We start from the raw sequence: 15,315 nt of genomic DNA, 5'->3' as shown, positions 1-15,315 counted from the left end.
TCGCAGGATTATGTTGTTACGGAACAACACTTTAAGGATTGTTAACTCCAGCCGAGCGGATGAGGGGAACTATGTGTGCCGGGCGGAGAATCAGTTTGGCTCGGCAGAGATGACTGCCATACTGTGGGTAAAAGGTAAGTGATGCCCTGGGGGCCTTTATTTTCTGCCAAATTAGTACAAGTCGGCCACGAGTAAACAGTCCCCAATGTCATTTTTACACCCCCCCCTTTGCTCCGGTGCCAGGAAATTTATTGCACTTGCTCAACCGTGAACCAAGGGCTCTCACATTCAGGAATCATAAAACAAGGGCACAGTTTAGCAGCGAGAAGGCTTCTGTGTCATTGCCATGTTCAAACCTGGTGTTAACACTTGTCTCAGATGATACAGTCACAAGTGGACAGCGCTAATACAGGTGTAAACGCAACACGAGACTCACTGAAGAAACATTTGAAGGATTCTTTACTCGACTGCTGTATTTTCTTGAGGAACTGAACCAATTTTGTCCATTTTACAACTGATTTATTTGTGCCCTTTGCCACATTTTACTTTGTTGTATTTCACGCCCCTAACTCTATATGTCACATGAGTAAATTATTATTTCAGTGTAGAGCTGCTAACATGACAATGCTTTCCTCCTCACTTACTCTCTCTTTACACATTTCACATCAACAATGGCCCTGTCCATCACATATTCACACCGTTGGAACAAATCTAAATCATTTACACTTTGCAAACCAAAATGATGAGCACGTTTAAAACGAGCTGTACTGCACACAGTCCGGATCAGGGCTAGAGCAAGACACGTCTGACTTTCTAGCTGGCAAAGGTGGTTGTCATAAGAAGCCAGCCTCATGTCTGGGTCGGGCGCTCATGATTGCTCTGGCAGTTGTGTCATAGTTGATTGCAGCTGCTTCAGGTTTAGCCTGAGGTGACAGTGCAGCAGTTTTGTGCTTCCAGAGGCCATGCGTGTGGAGCTTAGCCCGATCCGGGTGGAAGTCACTGTGGGGGAGAGCGTGGTGCTGAGCTGCAGAGCGACACATGACACATCGCTGGACGTGGCCTTCCAGTGGTTCTTCAATCAGAGGCCCATCAACTTCCAGCAGGATGGCAGCCACTTTGAATACATCCAAACAGTAAGAGTGAGAGTAAGAGCAATAGTAAGATAAAAACATATCTATCTATCTATCTATCTATCTATCTATCTATCTCTCTCTATCACAAAAAGGTGAATTAGTGTTCTCTAGTCTGAACACGATAATAAAAGATGAGATCACACTTTCCCCCCGTTTTCTTCCTCGCTCTTTTAGTCTACTTTTAACATCTCACATTTCTCCTCCCCGTACTATGAAAATAAATGTTAAAAAAACAAATTCACCGGGAGGCTTTTTTAGGTCACTCTTCCATTTGCAGTGGATGTTAAACTCACATCTGTCTGATGTGTCCTTTACCACGACACACGCTCTCTCTCGCTCTCTCTGGAGAGCGGGTATTTGCAGTGACAATCCTTTACAGGCGGAACAGATTCCTGGCTGATGTATGGTTTGTAATTTTAATCAGGTTTCATACTAAACAGCTGCCCATACACCTTGAATTATTCCCAGTTTGGCCTGAGGCATTTCTCATTTCAACAGTGAAAATGTGGGCAGCTGAAGATTGTAGCTGCAATCAAGCACCTGCATTAAACAGCGATCTCTCGAGCCACATGAGACTCTACACGATGTAAAGGAATCACACTTTTTTCCTGCTAAGCACATTCCCCCCTTGCTCTTCTTAATACCTAACTTTTTTTTTTATATGTTTTGCTGTACAAATTGCAGCAGTCTGCAACAGTGGATCTGATGATCAGGAGCATATTACTGAAGCATGCTGGGAAGTATGGGTGTCGGGCGCAGACCATTGCCGACACTGTGTTTGCAGAGGCTGAACTTCTTGTGCGGGGTAAGCTTGTTGTTGTTGTTGTTGTTGTTGTTGTTGTTGTTGTTGTTAGTACACCAGTGCAATGTGACATGTTTACCAGAGAAAGTGACTCACTGTCCCACTCAAATTAAATCACTGCTCTATAACATAAGCCACATGTTTTATTGGAGTTTCTAAGTTAATTCCAGGACACTGTGAGAAAAACAGTTTGGGGCTGAAAGGGAGGAATGATTGCATTTGAAAAACAAAAACTGTTTTGATTTACATAATGGGTGCTTAATGTTTTTCGCAGTTCTGCAGAACAATGTTCGAATTTTCTGTAAATCTAGGAAATTGGCCTTCATTTTTTTCAGGAGTCGGCCAATTAGTCATTAGAAATTCACTCCTGGTGGATACAATCACACAGCAAGTGTTTCCACGTTATTGCCCCTCTTTGATCATCTTGACTAATTTTTATGGTCACTGTGAATATGGCCGGACAGACGGTTTGTCTGCATGAGCACGTTTAATGTGAGCCGCTGAACAGCTTGGAGGAAATGTCTAGTGATCAAATTCTGTGGCAGTTTTATGAATGTTGGTGGTAATGTAAAGCAGCAAACGTTACCCCCAGCTGCTCGCGGCCTGTTGACTGTCTTATCGTGACACAGCTATACCTGTTTTTGAGATGGTTAGTGTGTGAGCTTTAATACGCCAGGACTCAAAGCCAAAGACTATTTTGTTTGTGATATCTTTGAGGCTTAATTTACAAAATAAGGTTTTTCATGTGGACTTTTTTGCTTATTTTAACCATAACCAGAAAAATGAGGAAAATGATCCTGTGAGTAAGAGCTTTTGCCTATTTTTTCAGAAAATGTCTGGCAGATATTTGCAACTTACTGCATGTTAAAATAGTGTATTAACAGTTTAAACAAATTGAGAAAAACATAAATACACTATAAAACATATTTAAAGTAATATTTGTTTGAGTTTGTGGTGATGCAAAGAGTCTGTGATACTCTCTGTGTTAAAGGGTCAAGACCAGTCGTCTTCCCTGAATATGATTGTGCTTCACTGTAAATCAAAATCGAAAAAATCAAAGCAAGACTGGGCGATGATAAACTGTTGTCCACGTGTGCAGATTATTCATTGATCTATTATTTATTTTCCATTTCGTAAAGTGTACATCAGAATATCCATATCAAAACAAATGCTTTTAAATTTTGAAATTCTCTTTGTATTATCATCATGAATATTGTTATCGCAAATTTCCCTGTGTTATAATCTTCCCAACATGAGCCGGGCCAGGCCAGTTTGGGTCAAATCAGTTCACATTTTCTTTTTTTTATTTTCTATCTATTGATGCTCATTAACACAGCACATGACTATAATCAGTGTAAATATTTCCATGTCAGTTAAAGGAGCGACAAAAAAGTCAGTGCAGCATCAAACACAGAATAATAGCATGCCCATTTGTTTCAGTTCAGGCTCAGTTAGCGCTCTTTGGGAATAGCTAAGACAAAAAAAGTGGCCTGAGCTTCACTCTAATACGTGTAAGAAAAAAAAAATACATCAGCCGTGTCGTCCAATTACACTATAATATTTTAAGTGTTTTTTAATGAATCTCATTCAACATTAGCAGTAAAGGAGGGTGCCGTTTCCTGGCATTTTGATGTGCCAACATACAAATGCACCATTCACTGTAACCTTCTAATAGGCACTTTTTGGGGACACAGTAGATTGGTTTTCATGGAGCGCACCAGCTGCCCGCTTTTCATTTACAGCTGTTCCCTCTCGAGTCCTTATACGATTGCTGTACTTGCAGATTACATTTATTTCCGAAGCCCGAGTTAAACATATGTTCAACTGTACTGCAACACGGGAAGGTCTACCGCGCAGTCATGCTCAACAAAACAGGCAAACTGTCTCCAAAGCCCCCCCCCCACACCACCACCACCTCACCCGAAAAAAAGGTGGCGCCAGTGTTCCTTAATCAGCATGAAATTCCTGGCAGTAGATCTGTGTCAGCCCAAATCCTGTTTCAGTTTAATATGTCTTGTTCTTGTCTGTTGTTTGTTTGTGTGAGGATTACAACAGGGAATTGATGTTGTCACCTCACGCACACACAACTGCACGTCCTTATCGCTTGTGTGCTTGCATCCATCACTGTATCTAATAAAATCCCCTCATAATGAAGAGGCGACAGTGTGGACCAGTTTAGATTCAGACGACTGCTGACTGCAATTGTTCTGCCTCTGCTGTCTTGACATTTCTGATCCCTCCGAAATGAAAATTGTATTTTAATCTGCGTCTCCTAACTTATTTCCTCAGGTCCTCCTGGCCCTCCTGGCGTAGTGATAGTGGAGGAGATCACAGATACCACAGCCACCCTGTCATGGACCCGTGGCCTAGACAACCACAGCCCTATCACCACCTATAATTTACAGGCCCGCAGCCCATTTTCTCTCGGCTGGCAAACTGTCAAAACAGGTAATCAATAAGAACAAATTGCAGTCCCTCCGTCAAGGAGGTTAATGTGGGGCCATTTAAAGGCCTTAATTCTTTCCCAAAGTCATGTACAAAGATTGTGAACCAGCCCAAATAGAGCACAGTTGCAAGGAAACATAATTAAAAATTCTAATGGGAATGTAATTGTATGTATTATTGCAGTCGGTCTTTTAAATACCGGTAGTAAGAGATCAGGCGTGTTCCTCTTGCTGTGGAAAAGAGAAACTCAGGTTTTAAAGTGTCCCTACCCTACCATGGTGGCAAGTACTTTTCCTCAGAGCATTTTCATAAATACCAGGTACTGTAAATGCTATTCTCGCTGTTGTTTCCCCAGATGAAATAATGTAGTTCCTTTTGTGTCATCCTTTTTCCACAAACAACCCCATCCCCGGGGGGCAAAGAGAATGATAATTAAAGCAAGCTTATAGGGGATCAATATAAATGCAGTGTTGTTTTCCTGTTATCATTATATTGCTTATTCAGGTTTAGCCAAAAAAAGTTAAAAAAAACTAGTTCAGCTTTAAAGCAGTTTCCTTTCTCTCTCTCTCTCGTCGTACCTTTCATTTTAAATGTGTCCATTGTTCAGAAGATCCTAACAGAAAGTATTAAGAGCTTTTATCAAATGTCATTGGTTTTAAATTAATTCTGTGACATATTAGCAGGTGGTGTGGAAATTAACCTTTTGCATGATAATTAAAAAGCACATTTCATTTGGTTGACATGCACTCTGACTGCTTAAAAAGGAATTTTTTTTTTTTCCTCTGTACCTTTACAGAAAAACCATTAGTTACTACCCCTTTGCATTAAACAGATGAAGGCTTGCTAAGCATTGTGTGTAATCCATCTTAATATGCCATTTGGTAATAAAAGCAGAGTTGGAGGTGTGATAATGATTCATCCCCGCTGATGTATAAATCACTTTGTGTACATTCCTCTCACATCATGTCTGTTCAACCACATTTTCATTCGATAAAGCACAATTAGGCCTCAGTGATGTATTGTCAGTGTTGAGCTTGTTAAGATTAGCATACGCGAGATAGGGCTTTTAGCTCCCACTCCTCACAAACAGAGTTATCAGCCTGTGTTTGAATAGCAGCTCGCTTGACTGAGTGGTCTCATTGTGAGCTGCTTTGGACGATAAGAGCGCGAGCCCCGCTGCTTCGCCGAAAGTCGCTCGCGTTGGAGTGGAGAGACCTGCGGTTCATTTACGACATGGATATGTGCTTTCAGTCAATGTTTGTTTGTCATCCCAATGACAATATTGACAAAGCGTGATGACGGCGTCCCTGAGGAAATTAGATTACTTGTGTTACCTGCTTGTAATGTTGGAAATACATTTTGTCATTTATAGTTACAGAGCTTGCAGAGTCTTGCGTAGATAGCGTGAAAACAAATTGAAATCCGTTTCCCTTCGTGTAATGAGTTACAACAGCAACTAGAGCTGCTGTAGTGAGTCACTGTTCAGGAATGATTTTAGGAAAACTTTCTCAACACCACCTGTATTTAAAACATGCCACTAGGGATGGGAATTGATAAGAATTTAACGATTCCGATTCCATTATCGATCCGATTCCTTATCGATTCTCATTGGGTGAGGGAATAAGTACACATTTCTTTGTTTGTATTAACTCTCTTTACTATCTGATTTTCAATTAATTGGTCCAGACAAAAAAAGAAATGTTTGGCTTTTTAAGCCCAACTGCCATTATGTGCCATGAATAAATAAAAACACAGACTTCTCTGTGACATTCGTTTATCCTCGCCTCGGCCATTTTATTCTTCCCTGCCTCTGTGAAGGGAGGAGCTAGAGGTGCACGAGAGCATCTTGCTAAAGCTTCTGAGCCAGCCAGACTCTGGCCGTCATCATTATCATCATCTAATGGACAATGACAATGGAGATTGTTCGTATAGTAAAAGTTTACACAATGAAATGGCGCTCACGTTAACTAAGTGTCCTGCCTGGAGAGTTGAAAGTTACCTTTGACATTAGTAACCGCTGCTGCTTGACTAGCAGTGTATCAAACTAGACAGTCCTGCAAATGAATTGCATGCTGTGTGGCTAAATGTTTTTGCATATTGGACGAAATGGAAACTTTACTTTAAGTGTTGCAAGTGACCGTCTTGTCGTCTTTTCGCGAGAAATATAACCACACTTTAGAGCGCTTTTGCCTCGACGTCATGTTTGCTGCGTTCTGAACCAAAACAACGCAGTGTGTGTGTGACGTCGTGACGCATTTGCAACGAGCAGAACCGATAAACGGAATCATTAAGCAGGCATACTAACGGTTCCGAGGAATCGATTGACTGTCAATCGATCCCCATCCCTACATGCCACGTCAGAATTAATCTGAAAGTAAGAGGAGTGATACTTTTTGTTTTGGCTCTGTGATTTTAATTGCTTAGAATTTGTCACGTAAAATCATCATATTTAATCATATACTCTGTAGTTAATGGCTCCCAGTAGTCTCAGAGCCCACCGGTCATCATCTGATGATGAATTAGCCTCTGGAGGCCAACACTTGCACACTTGCCAGTTACTTTCTAGCAAGTATCGTCAGATGTGATAATGGAGTTGGTCTTAAGAGACCATAGCACGTTTTGGTTGAAAAAGCAGGTAGCTAACACATTGAAGTCAGTGTCTTCCTCCTATTTTACTCTCCACACGATCTGTTCACTTGCAGGTAACCAGATTATAATGAAACTAGTTAAACTAGAAACAGAAACTAAAAAATATCATTTACCCTACAGATTCTGCACATCCACGTGTAGAATCTGTCTAGAGAGGTTAGCAACTGTATGACTCACAGTCATCAGCTAACACTATAGCTGCAGTTATGGCCACTGATTTTTTTATGTTCTGTGTAACACCTGCTTAGTTGCTTGATTGAAGTGACTGCTTTGGCCAGAAAAGAACTTGTAAATGTACAGCCATTAAAAATAAACTCCCTCTTTGCTTCTTTTTTTCCTGCTTGTTCAGCATCACTTTCCCTCTGCTTTGTTCTTTGGAGAACTTCTGTGATTGTTGCTTGTTCAACTCTAAAGTAGACAGAAAAAGGCAGTAGTTGTAACAACACTCTTGTGTGCAGATCCAGACCCAGTCACTGGGGACATGGAGTCGGCTATCGCTGTGGAGCTCAACCCCTGGGTGGAGTATGAGTTTAGGGTGGTGGCCAGCAACGCCATCGGGACTGGAGATCCCAGTGCACCTTCGAGAGCAGTACGGACTAAAGAAGCAGGTGAATCCGTCATCATTTTGACAGGCATCCCAAAATATAGCGGCCTGACCACACACACATACACACACTGCTTTACGACCATGTTTTTCCCCATTGCATTTAGCTTTGTATTACTAGAATAGTGCTAGTATTTTTATGAAAAATTGTGCTTTCCAACCTCAGTTTCCCCTGAGTTGAGAAATATCTTCATTCTTTTCTTTGTTACGTGCCCACCAGTGACACTTGGTCCTGTTAGCTTAACTGTTAGCAAAGATGGCGGACACTGTTTACATTCTGGGAATGAGGTCCCGTCTAAAAAGTGTGGAATTATATCATATTGATATTTCTCGACTCAGGGGAAACTATTCTAGTAATACAAACTTTAATACAAAGCTAAAAGTATTCCTGTAATATTCTCAATTATAACTGGACCCGAAGTTGAAAATAAGCTGCTGACATGAATGTCAAGAAGTTTAGCGTTTCTGCTAATGTGGCCTCTCCTTTACCAGCCTGAGGGCAAAGACATAGCAGAATAGACTATTTTTGTTGAGAGGAGATTTACTGAGACAGTCTGGATCTAGTGCCCTGTTCCACAAACATATGGTGGTCCTCATCTGTATGACAGAGGTCAGTGGCTAATCCATCATTAAATTTGTGAAAAAATGACCAACTACAACTCATAACACCGCACTAAAACATACTATCTCTTTTAGTCTGATTGACAGGTATTTTTATTCATGCACAAACACTATACAATTATGTTAAATTTTTCTTTTAATTCATCTTTTTGAACACATTTAAGCAAAGGTTTGTAACTGGGAAAAGCTAGCAATCGCATGCTACACTTGCTAATATTAGAAGGGCAACAATTCTTTGCTTTTAAAGAACAACTTTCTTTTCAGGAACAGTAAACTTCAGCTTTAAAACCTCTCTGCTGTGATTATTAGATAAATGTTTCAAGCATCCATGACATTTAGCTGCGATTTATCTGGACAGAAATTGAGTTTTTGGGCTTAAAAGGACGCAGACATTTTGAAAAGATATTGAAGTGAGTTCACAGTGTTGGATGAGTGACACCTTTTGGCTCTTTCACTCCCTCAGTTCCGGCAGTGGCGCCAGCCAACGTGAGTGGAGGGAATGGTCGCAGGCATGAACTGGTCATCTCATGGGAGGTAGGTCCACTTCTTATCTCTGTCATGTGTGACCGCACAAAAACACAGCTGTCGCTCTCACTCTTTCTTTTCTTTTTGTGTGTGTGTGTGTGTGTGGAAGCACCCACTTAAAGATTATCTTTGCATCTCTAGTGTCAATGACATGACATTCAAACTGAGGAGTGTTTTTCCAAAAGCATATCATTATGGCATGCTGTACAAGAGAGACCTTTTATATTCAAGATGCTGAAACAACATTCTACTGCTTCTCTGGGAAAAAAAATGTCAGAAAACCACCGAAGGTCTCGCATTACTTACTGCGATACTGGCATACAAAAATCCAATCATAATTATTGTTCAGAGTTCACAAACTGTGGTATAATTTTTAAAACTTGAATAAATTAAAAGCCATTTCAATCGGTGGGGTTTTTATTTAGGACTGCAACCTAAATGTCACCACGAAAGCTACTCCATAAGCTTTATGATTTAAATAATGTATCAGTTTTAGTGACTGCTATATTTTCTTTTTTACTTAAGACAAAACATTGTTTCTATGGTGATAAATACGACATAACAGTGATATCACTGTAAGCCAGCGTTTCTCTGAGCCTGGAGAACAGCAAACACCAGGGATTATGACAAAGAATGATTGTTATTTCACATGATTATTATGTGTGAAGAATCCCATAGGGTTTAAATGTTTATGGTTTAACTTGAAAAAGTTTTTCCTCATCAGAATTGTATTATTATTATTGAAGAGCTTGCAGGTTAAGAAGCAGCATCATATTCCATCTCTAACAGCTGTTCTGAAACTGCAGCTTTCGTATGCACCTTTAGGATTTTACCTGTCACTGTATGAAAAAAGAAAAATCCTGAATGGGAAAGCGACTTAATAATTATGTAGCGGTTGCTGTTGCGTGTGGCATTGGTTAAAATAAACTTCACTTTTTGTCACCTGCATGGGAATACTTGTCAGACGTTATTACCGGGGATAAAGCCGAGTTGATGGACGGCACTTGTCCTTCCCTACGCTCGAGAAAGAAAATGGTCTGATGATTTTAAGATATACAGGTGATTGATTGCATTAGTTTACAGTCAGTGGCATTCACTCGAGTGCCTGTAGTTTCACTGAATGTGTGCAGGGGACGTGCTTTTTTTTTTCTTTCCTCCCTATTCCCCCTAAACCGTCAAAGCGGGATCTAATTAAAACATAGAGGACCGTCTGCAGATGAAGTGAGAAAATGAGAAGAGTCGGGAGATGTTCTTAAAATAGGGAAGGGGAAAAAATGCATTCTGGGATTTGCTGCAGTATTAAAAAAAAAAAAAAAAAAACGAGCTGAGCACAGGAGGTGGACACCATCTGATGTCATAAAAACTCTACCCCCCCTCGTAAAATGTGTGATATAGGAATTTCTATGGTGCACAAGAGGTGATTCATTTTTGGTAAGAATGGAGGTTGTATTTTAATTAGGCAGGGAAAAAAATCAAAGCTTTAATCTCATCAACGGCTTATTTTGTAAGACTTTTATGCGGGATATGGGAATGTATAATCATTCAAGATATGATCACGAATACACAAACTATTTCTGGTTTGATTAAAAGGGGATGGCGCTCTGAACAGATGTTCCGACCAGTGTGACTCACAAGCATCTCTACTTAATGACTCCTCATGGTAGCACTTATGGCGGACAGTGGAAAAAGAATGTTACCTGTCAAAGTCCTACGCTGTACCTCTTTAGATAATGTGATGTATCATTATATTACATTATATTATATATACAGCTTTATTATGAATAAAAAGAACATGGAAACACAAGCAAATGATAGAACCTCTTAGTTGCAGATACTTTTGCTTCAATGTGTGAAAACCTTATCTGTGCAGTTGAAATGTTCTAAATTCGCAGCGGTCTCCTTTCCAGCAGACAAACCCATCAGCCTCACAGCTGTACAGACAAAAGGAAAATAACTCAGGTGCAGATGTACTCAACTCCCGGGAAATCGTGACCCTTGTGATGGGAAAAAGTCGAGTATGATGCAGATTTATATCCAGTGGAAGTGGAGGAGAGTGGGTTTGTGCAGTTGTGAGGGAGCTCAGGTGAGCTCCAATCATTAAGCCAAAGTGACCTTTTTCCATTCCTTACAGTCGAGAGGGGAGTCCCATCTGCTGCAGTATGCAACATGATTTTCTCATACTTTGGTTTCGCTGAATTTTCTGACTCCTCATTGGAGGATTTGATCAGGCTCAGCTAGCTTCAGCTGTTGGAGAAGGAGCAGACCTAAATGAGAAAGACCCACGAAGGGTTGAATCGATTTGCCCTACTCGGTTAACTGTGACCTGGATGACTGTGAATCTCCACTGATAGATGAGAAAGAGCTTCAGTTCACTGGGGCAGAATGGTTTTCCACCAGACCAGAGGTTGAAGTGGTTAATGTAAAAAGGAGGCTCGGGTACAAGATAAGAAAATTGAACAATATCGCTGTACGGCAGCGGCAGCAGCGGCAGAGATTCTTGTGTTTGAAAATAAAGAATAACATATTTATTCAGATTATTTTTGTGATGACTAAACTAAAAGTGAATTTGAGTTTTGACAGTTTTACAAGTTACCCTAGAATTTTTTCCGGCCATGTTTCACACCTGCTGATGTTAAGGTTAATGTGAGCACTCCACATTTTCAGATTGTGCAAGTATTTTTGGCTGCAGACTGCTGCTCGATCATCGGCAATCTTTAACAATAAGGGCACTGTATACGTTGTTTTTTTTTTTTTCAAAGCTTCAACATCATAACTCCTTGTATTTTAGATTTAAGAAAACCCTGAGTGTCTGAGGACACAAATTGGTCACAGTTCCAAAAATATGCTGACGAAGCTCAGAGAGTGTCAGCCAAACTGCATATTACTCCGTGCTGCATCAGCCGCCGCGAATGACAAAGATGTAGTGAAATCAAAATGCGGTCCCTCAAGAGAGGCACAATGATTATTAACTGAGATTTTTTCAGCGTCATCTCTAATAAAGCTGGCAATGTTTATGGATATCTGTTTGCACTCTCGATCTTGACAGCGGTCGGACAAAAATGTAATAAATCTCACATTAAGTAAAGAGGATATTAGCGCAAAACGTTTTCCAAGAGGACAGCTTGGCTCGCAGCCAGGTCCGGGGCACCTCATGTACAGAATTACCATGAGCAAAGCTGAGAATTTGCAAGTGAGATCAGTCGAAGGATATATTAACAGGGGAACAGTGAACAGATGTGGAGGCAACTGATAGTTATTCTTGTAGTTATTAAGTATGGGAGCCAAACTGCCACTGGGAAGATAACCTTCACATGAGGAGAAGTGCACCTCGGCGCCACATTATGGAGAATAATGTCCATTCCAGATGGGATGGTGTTTGGTGGTGGACCATTTCCTATTTATAACTCAAGAGTATCATTAGCCTGGCTAGTTTAAAACAATGACGGCGTCCTTATGAATAAATACAAGGGCCCGTGTTGCGGAACAATAAAGGGTATCCCTTTATTCAAGTGGCACAAAACAATGATTGGTGCAAGGCTACGTATAAAATGTGTCATTCATTCCAATAAGGGACTTTAGTGAATTCTTTCAAGCACAATATAAAAAGGCTCTCTTGACGAAATTAAAAAACTTTATCTTTATGAACCGTGATGATTCAATCTGCTCGACGAGAAGAAGCCTCGGCGCGAACATTGCCGAGTTGTTTTTTATTCGCACATTTATTTTCCATCAGTTCAGCTCACTGAAGCGCAGAGTGTTCCTGAAAAATTAAAGTGCTCCTTAATGCTTCCTCCCTGCCCATAGTATGGAACGAGACGTAGTCACACCTCGATAAGCCTGTCAGAATCACCAGCCAGTGCTATGATGTTCTACTTGGATGCAGTGTCCTCCTTTTTGTGCATGGCAGTTTGAGTTCTGCCCTTTTCCTTCTTCCCCTCTCTGCTAAATGCTTTCGGAAATAAATCGGGAGTTTGTCGGTGATCAATGCAGATGGATATTAAAGGAGATGGAGTCGGAATGTTAGCCCTCGTTTTGGCAGCCGAGTCATGTGAGCACACGGCAGATCCACCTCTCCAATCATCTGTGGAGAGTTGCCAGAGCTTGGACGGCCATGGTGGGCAGGGTTATTAAGCAGGATGAATGGCTCAGCAGTCTCTGGAGCTTCATTCAGTCGTCTCATTAGAGTCGACTGTTAGAGACTGCTTTTTCTTCAGGAGCCATTGGAAGGACCATTAGTGATGCCCTCACAGTCACCGTCACTGAGCTCCGCAGGCGCCGCAGTTTTCCTCCCTGAGATTCGGTTCGATCAGCCCCCTCACGATCACTATTCCCAGACCTGCGAGTGTTTTTAGACCGCGCGGGCTAATTTGTCCGTGCTGTTTTTAAAATACTTCGACTCCTCGGCATGTCTTTAACGCTTTTCCTCCTTTGATGATAAAGTTGATGGAAGCTAATTCATTTTCACTAATCATCTCTGTAATTAGGCAGTCACGCTGATTGGTCGTTGTCAAATGAAATGTGAACTGCACCTCTTCCACTCCCTCTGTTGACTGCGTAGCTAATTTGGGTGATGCCTTCGGGGAACAATACTGCTTTCAAGCCCGTGCAAATAAGTAAATTACAGTGTGAGCAGCTGACGTGTTGCCAAAAAAAATCGGGTGTACAGGTGTTTTGTCATTTATTAAGTCTAGCCAAAAGATTCAATCCCTGCTGCTCATATTTTAATTAAGCCCTAGCACGCATAATAAATTGGCGTTTGATTTGATTAAGCCAGAAACGGCTGCTGCGGAGGACAGTTTCCAGCTCCACCAATACAGGACAACAAGAGATGAGCACTGAGGCCTAGCTATACACAGGAAGTGTGTCCCAACAAAGGATGAGACATGGAGAGAGAAAAATCACAACATAATTGCTAACAAAGAGCCTCATATGAGTTCCATTACTCAGGAGTTGCTGCATCTTCTGTAACAAATAGGGTAGGATATTAGAAAACAGAGGAAAATGTTTATTTTTCCCCCCAGTGAATGTCTTGTTTGCTGTGAAATAAGCTGTTGGAATGAGAAAAACACTGTGCTGCTAAGTCAGCTTTGCACCAAACGCCGGTGAAAGACACGCTCCGGTGACTGTCCTCTCTCCCGCCGATTCTTTCAGCCGGTGTCTGAGGAGTTCCAAAATGGCGAGGGCTTCGGGTACATCGTCGCATTCCGTGCCAACGGAACCCGAGGCTGGAAGGAGAAGATGGTGACTTCGGCGGATTCCACGACGTACAAATACCGAGACGAGACCTTCCCTCCCCTCACTCCGTTCGAAGTCAAAGTGGGAGTGTACAACAATAAGGGAGACGGACCATTCAGCAAAGTGGTTATCATCCACTCTGCAGAGGGGGGTGAGCTCATATTTGTGGTTGCAGTGTTTTTTTTTTTTTTTAAAAAGCACAAAGAACAGTTCTTTTTTTTCTATTTTCCTTTTGTTGATCGTCACCGTTTTTGACATGTTTCACAGAACCGAGGGAAGCGCCGACAGACGTGAAAGCTCACAGCCTCTCTGCATCAGAGATCAGGATCACATGGAAACCTCCCAATCCCGGTCCCGGGCGACCCAGAGGATATGAGGTTTCTATGAATGGCTTTGTTGTGGTTCTGTATGTTTGTGTGGACGCAGGTGCATTAACATACAGCGCGTGTGACATTTTGCGTCAGCATTTTTTTTTTTTTTTTAGAAAGTAATTGATATCTGTTTAAAGGTCAGCTACTGGAAAGACATGGAGCAGGAAGAGTCGAGCAAAAAACAAAGAACGGTGAAAAACGAAACATCCACAGTCCTGACTCAACTGGAGGGGAACAGTCTGTACCTCATCACGGTGAAAGGCTTCAACAGCATTGGCCAGGGTCCTGCAAGTGCTGCTGTCACAGCCAGGACCAGGAAAGCCCGTGAGTATAGCACTGACACTAATCATGTATATACTATATATATGGGTACCTGTAAAGGCTGCTTTAGATCTTCTTGTAAAAAGGGTAGAGATTGACCCAGTTGGTGTAGACGTCTGTTAAAACAGAGTTTCGTATTCTCCCCTTAGCGCCGGCTCAACCTCCAGCCAGCCTCATGTGGATTCAGGAGGGCAACAACGTGTCATTAAGCTGGGATCCGGTGAAAGCAAAAGACAATGAATCTGATGTCATCGGGTACATGGTAATGAGCTCTTGTTTTAAGCAGCGTCTGTTCGGTCTCATAAAAGAGGAAAACATTAATGCAACGGTGGTCGTAATTGTCCCTGTTAGAGAAACAAAATCCCAGGAGTCTCTCTTTCTTTCTTTCTTTCTTTCTCTCTCTTTCTTTTCTTTAAAGTCAATTTGTTGTTGTTTTCCTGTCACTTTGGTATAATGAGGACGGCTGCGAGAGATGCAAACCAAACTAGCAGTCGTCCAGAATTGAAAAATGGAATCATTATAAATGGACAAATGATATAATAGCGTAAATACAGAGGGAAATGATTAGCTATAGTTAGCCTTTGAGCTGCATGCGCAGAAGAATCTATA

The 15,315-nt window shown here is 41.4% G+C and overlaps 1 protein-coding gene across 3 annotated transcripts in view; it reads left to right on the top strand.

The window, feature by feature from the left end:
• The window catches only part of cntn5 (contactin 5), a 105,004-nt gene that overhangs the window by 87,226 nt on the left and 2,463 nt on the right, over positions 1 to 15,315 (top strand). The window contains exons 13-22 of one of the 3 annotated variants that reach the window (XM_058634442.1): positions 7 to 134; positions 958 to 1,139; positions 1,818 to 1,938; positions 4,225 to 4,383; positions 7,488 to 7,637; positions 8,718 to 8,788; positions 13,931 to 14,165; positions 14,282 to 14,391; positions 14,523 to 14,709; positions 14,856 to 14,968. In XM_058634442.1, coding sequence (XP_058490425.1) covers positions 7 to 134; positions 958 to 1,139; positions 1,818 to 1,938; positions 4,225 to 4,383; positions 7,488 to 7,637; positions 8,718 to 8,788; positions 13,931 to 14,165; positions 14,282 to 14,391; positions 14,523 to 14,709; positions 14,856 to 14,968 — 1,456 coding nt within the window. Of the gene's footprint in view, positions 1 to 6; positions 135 to 957; positions 1,146 to 1,817; positions 1,939 to 4,224; positions 4,384 to 7,487; positions 7,638 to 8,717; positions 8,789 to 13,930; positions 14,166 to 14,281; positions 14,392 to 14,522; positions 14,710 to 14,855; positions 14,969 to 15,315 lie in introns of all 3 variants that reach the window. The other 2 variants (XM_058634443.1, XM_058634440.1) reach the window with 2 other exon arrangements.

This window comes from Solea solea, chromosome 7 (genome assembly GCF_958295425.1).
Source record: "Solea solea chromosome 7, fSolSol10.1, whole genome shotgun sequence".
Lineage (NCBI taxonomy): Eukaryota > Metazoa > Chordata > Actinopteri > Pleuronectiformes > Soleidae > Solea > Solea solea.
The sequence above is the reverse complement of the archived record's forward strand: the minus strand, read 5'-3'. Positions and strand labels throughout refer to the sequence as shown.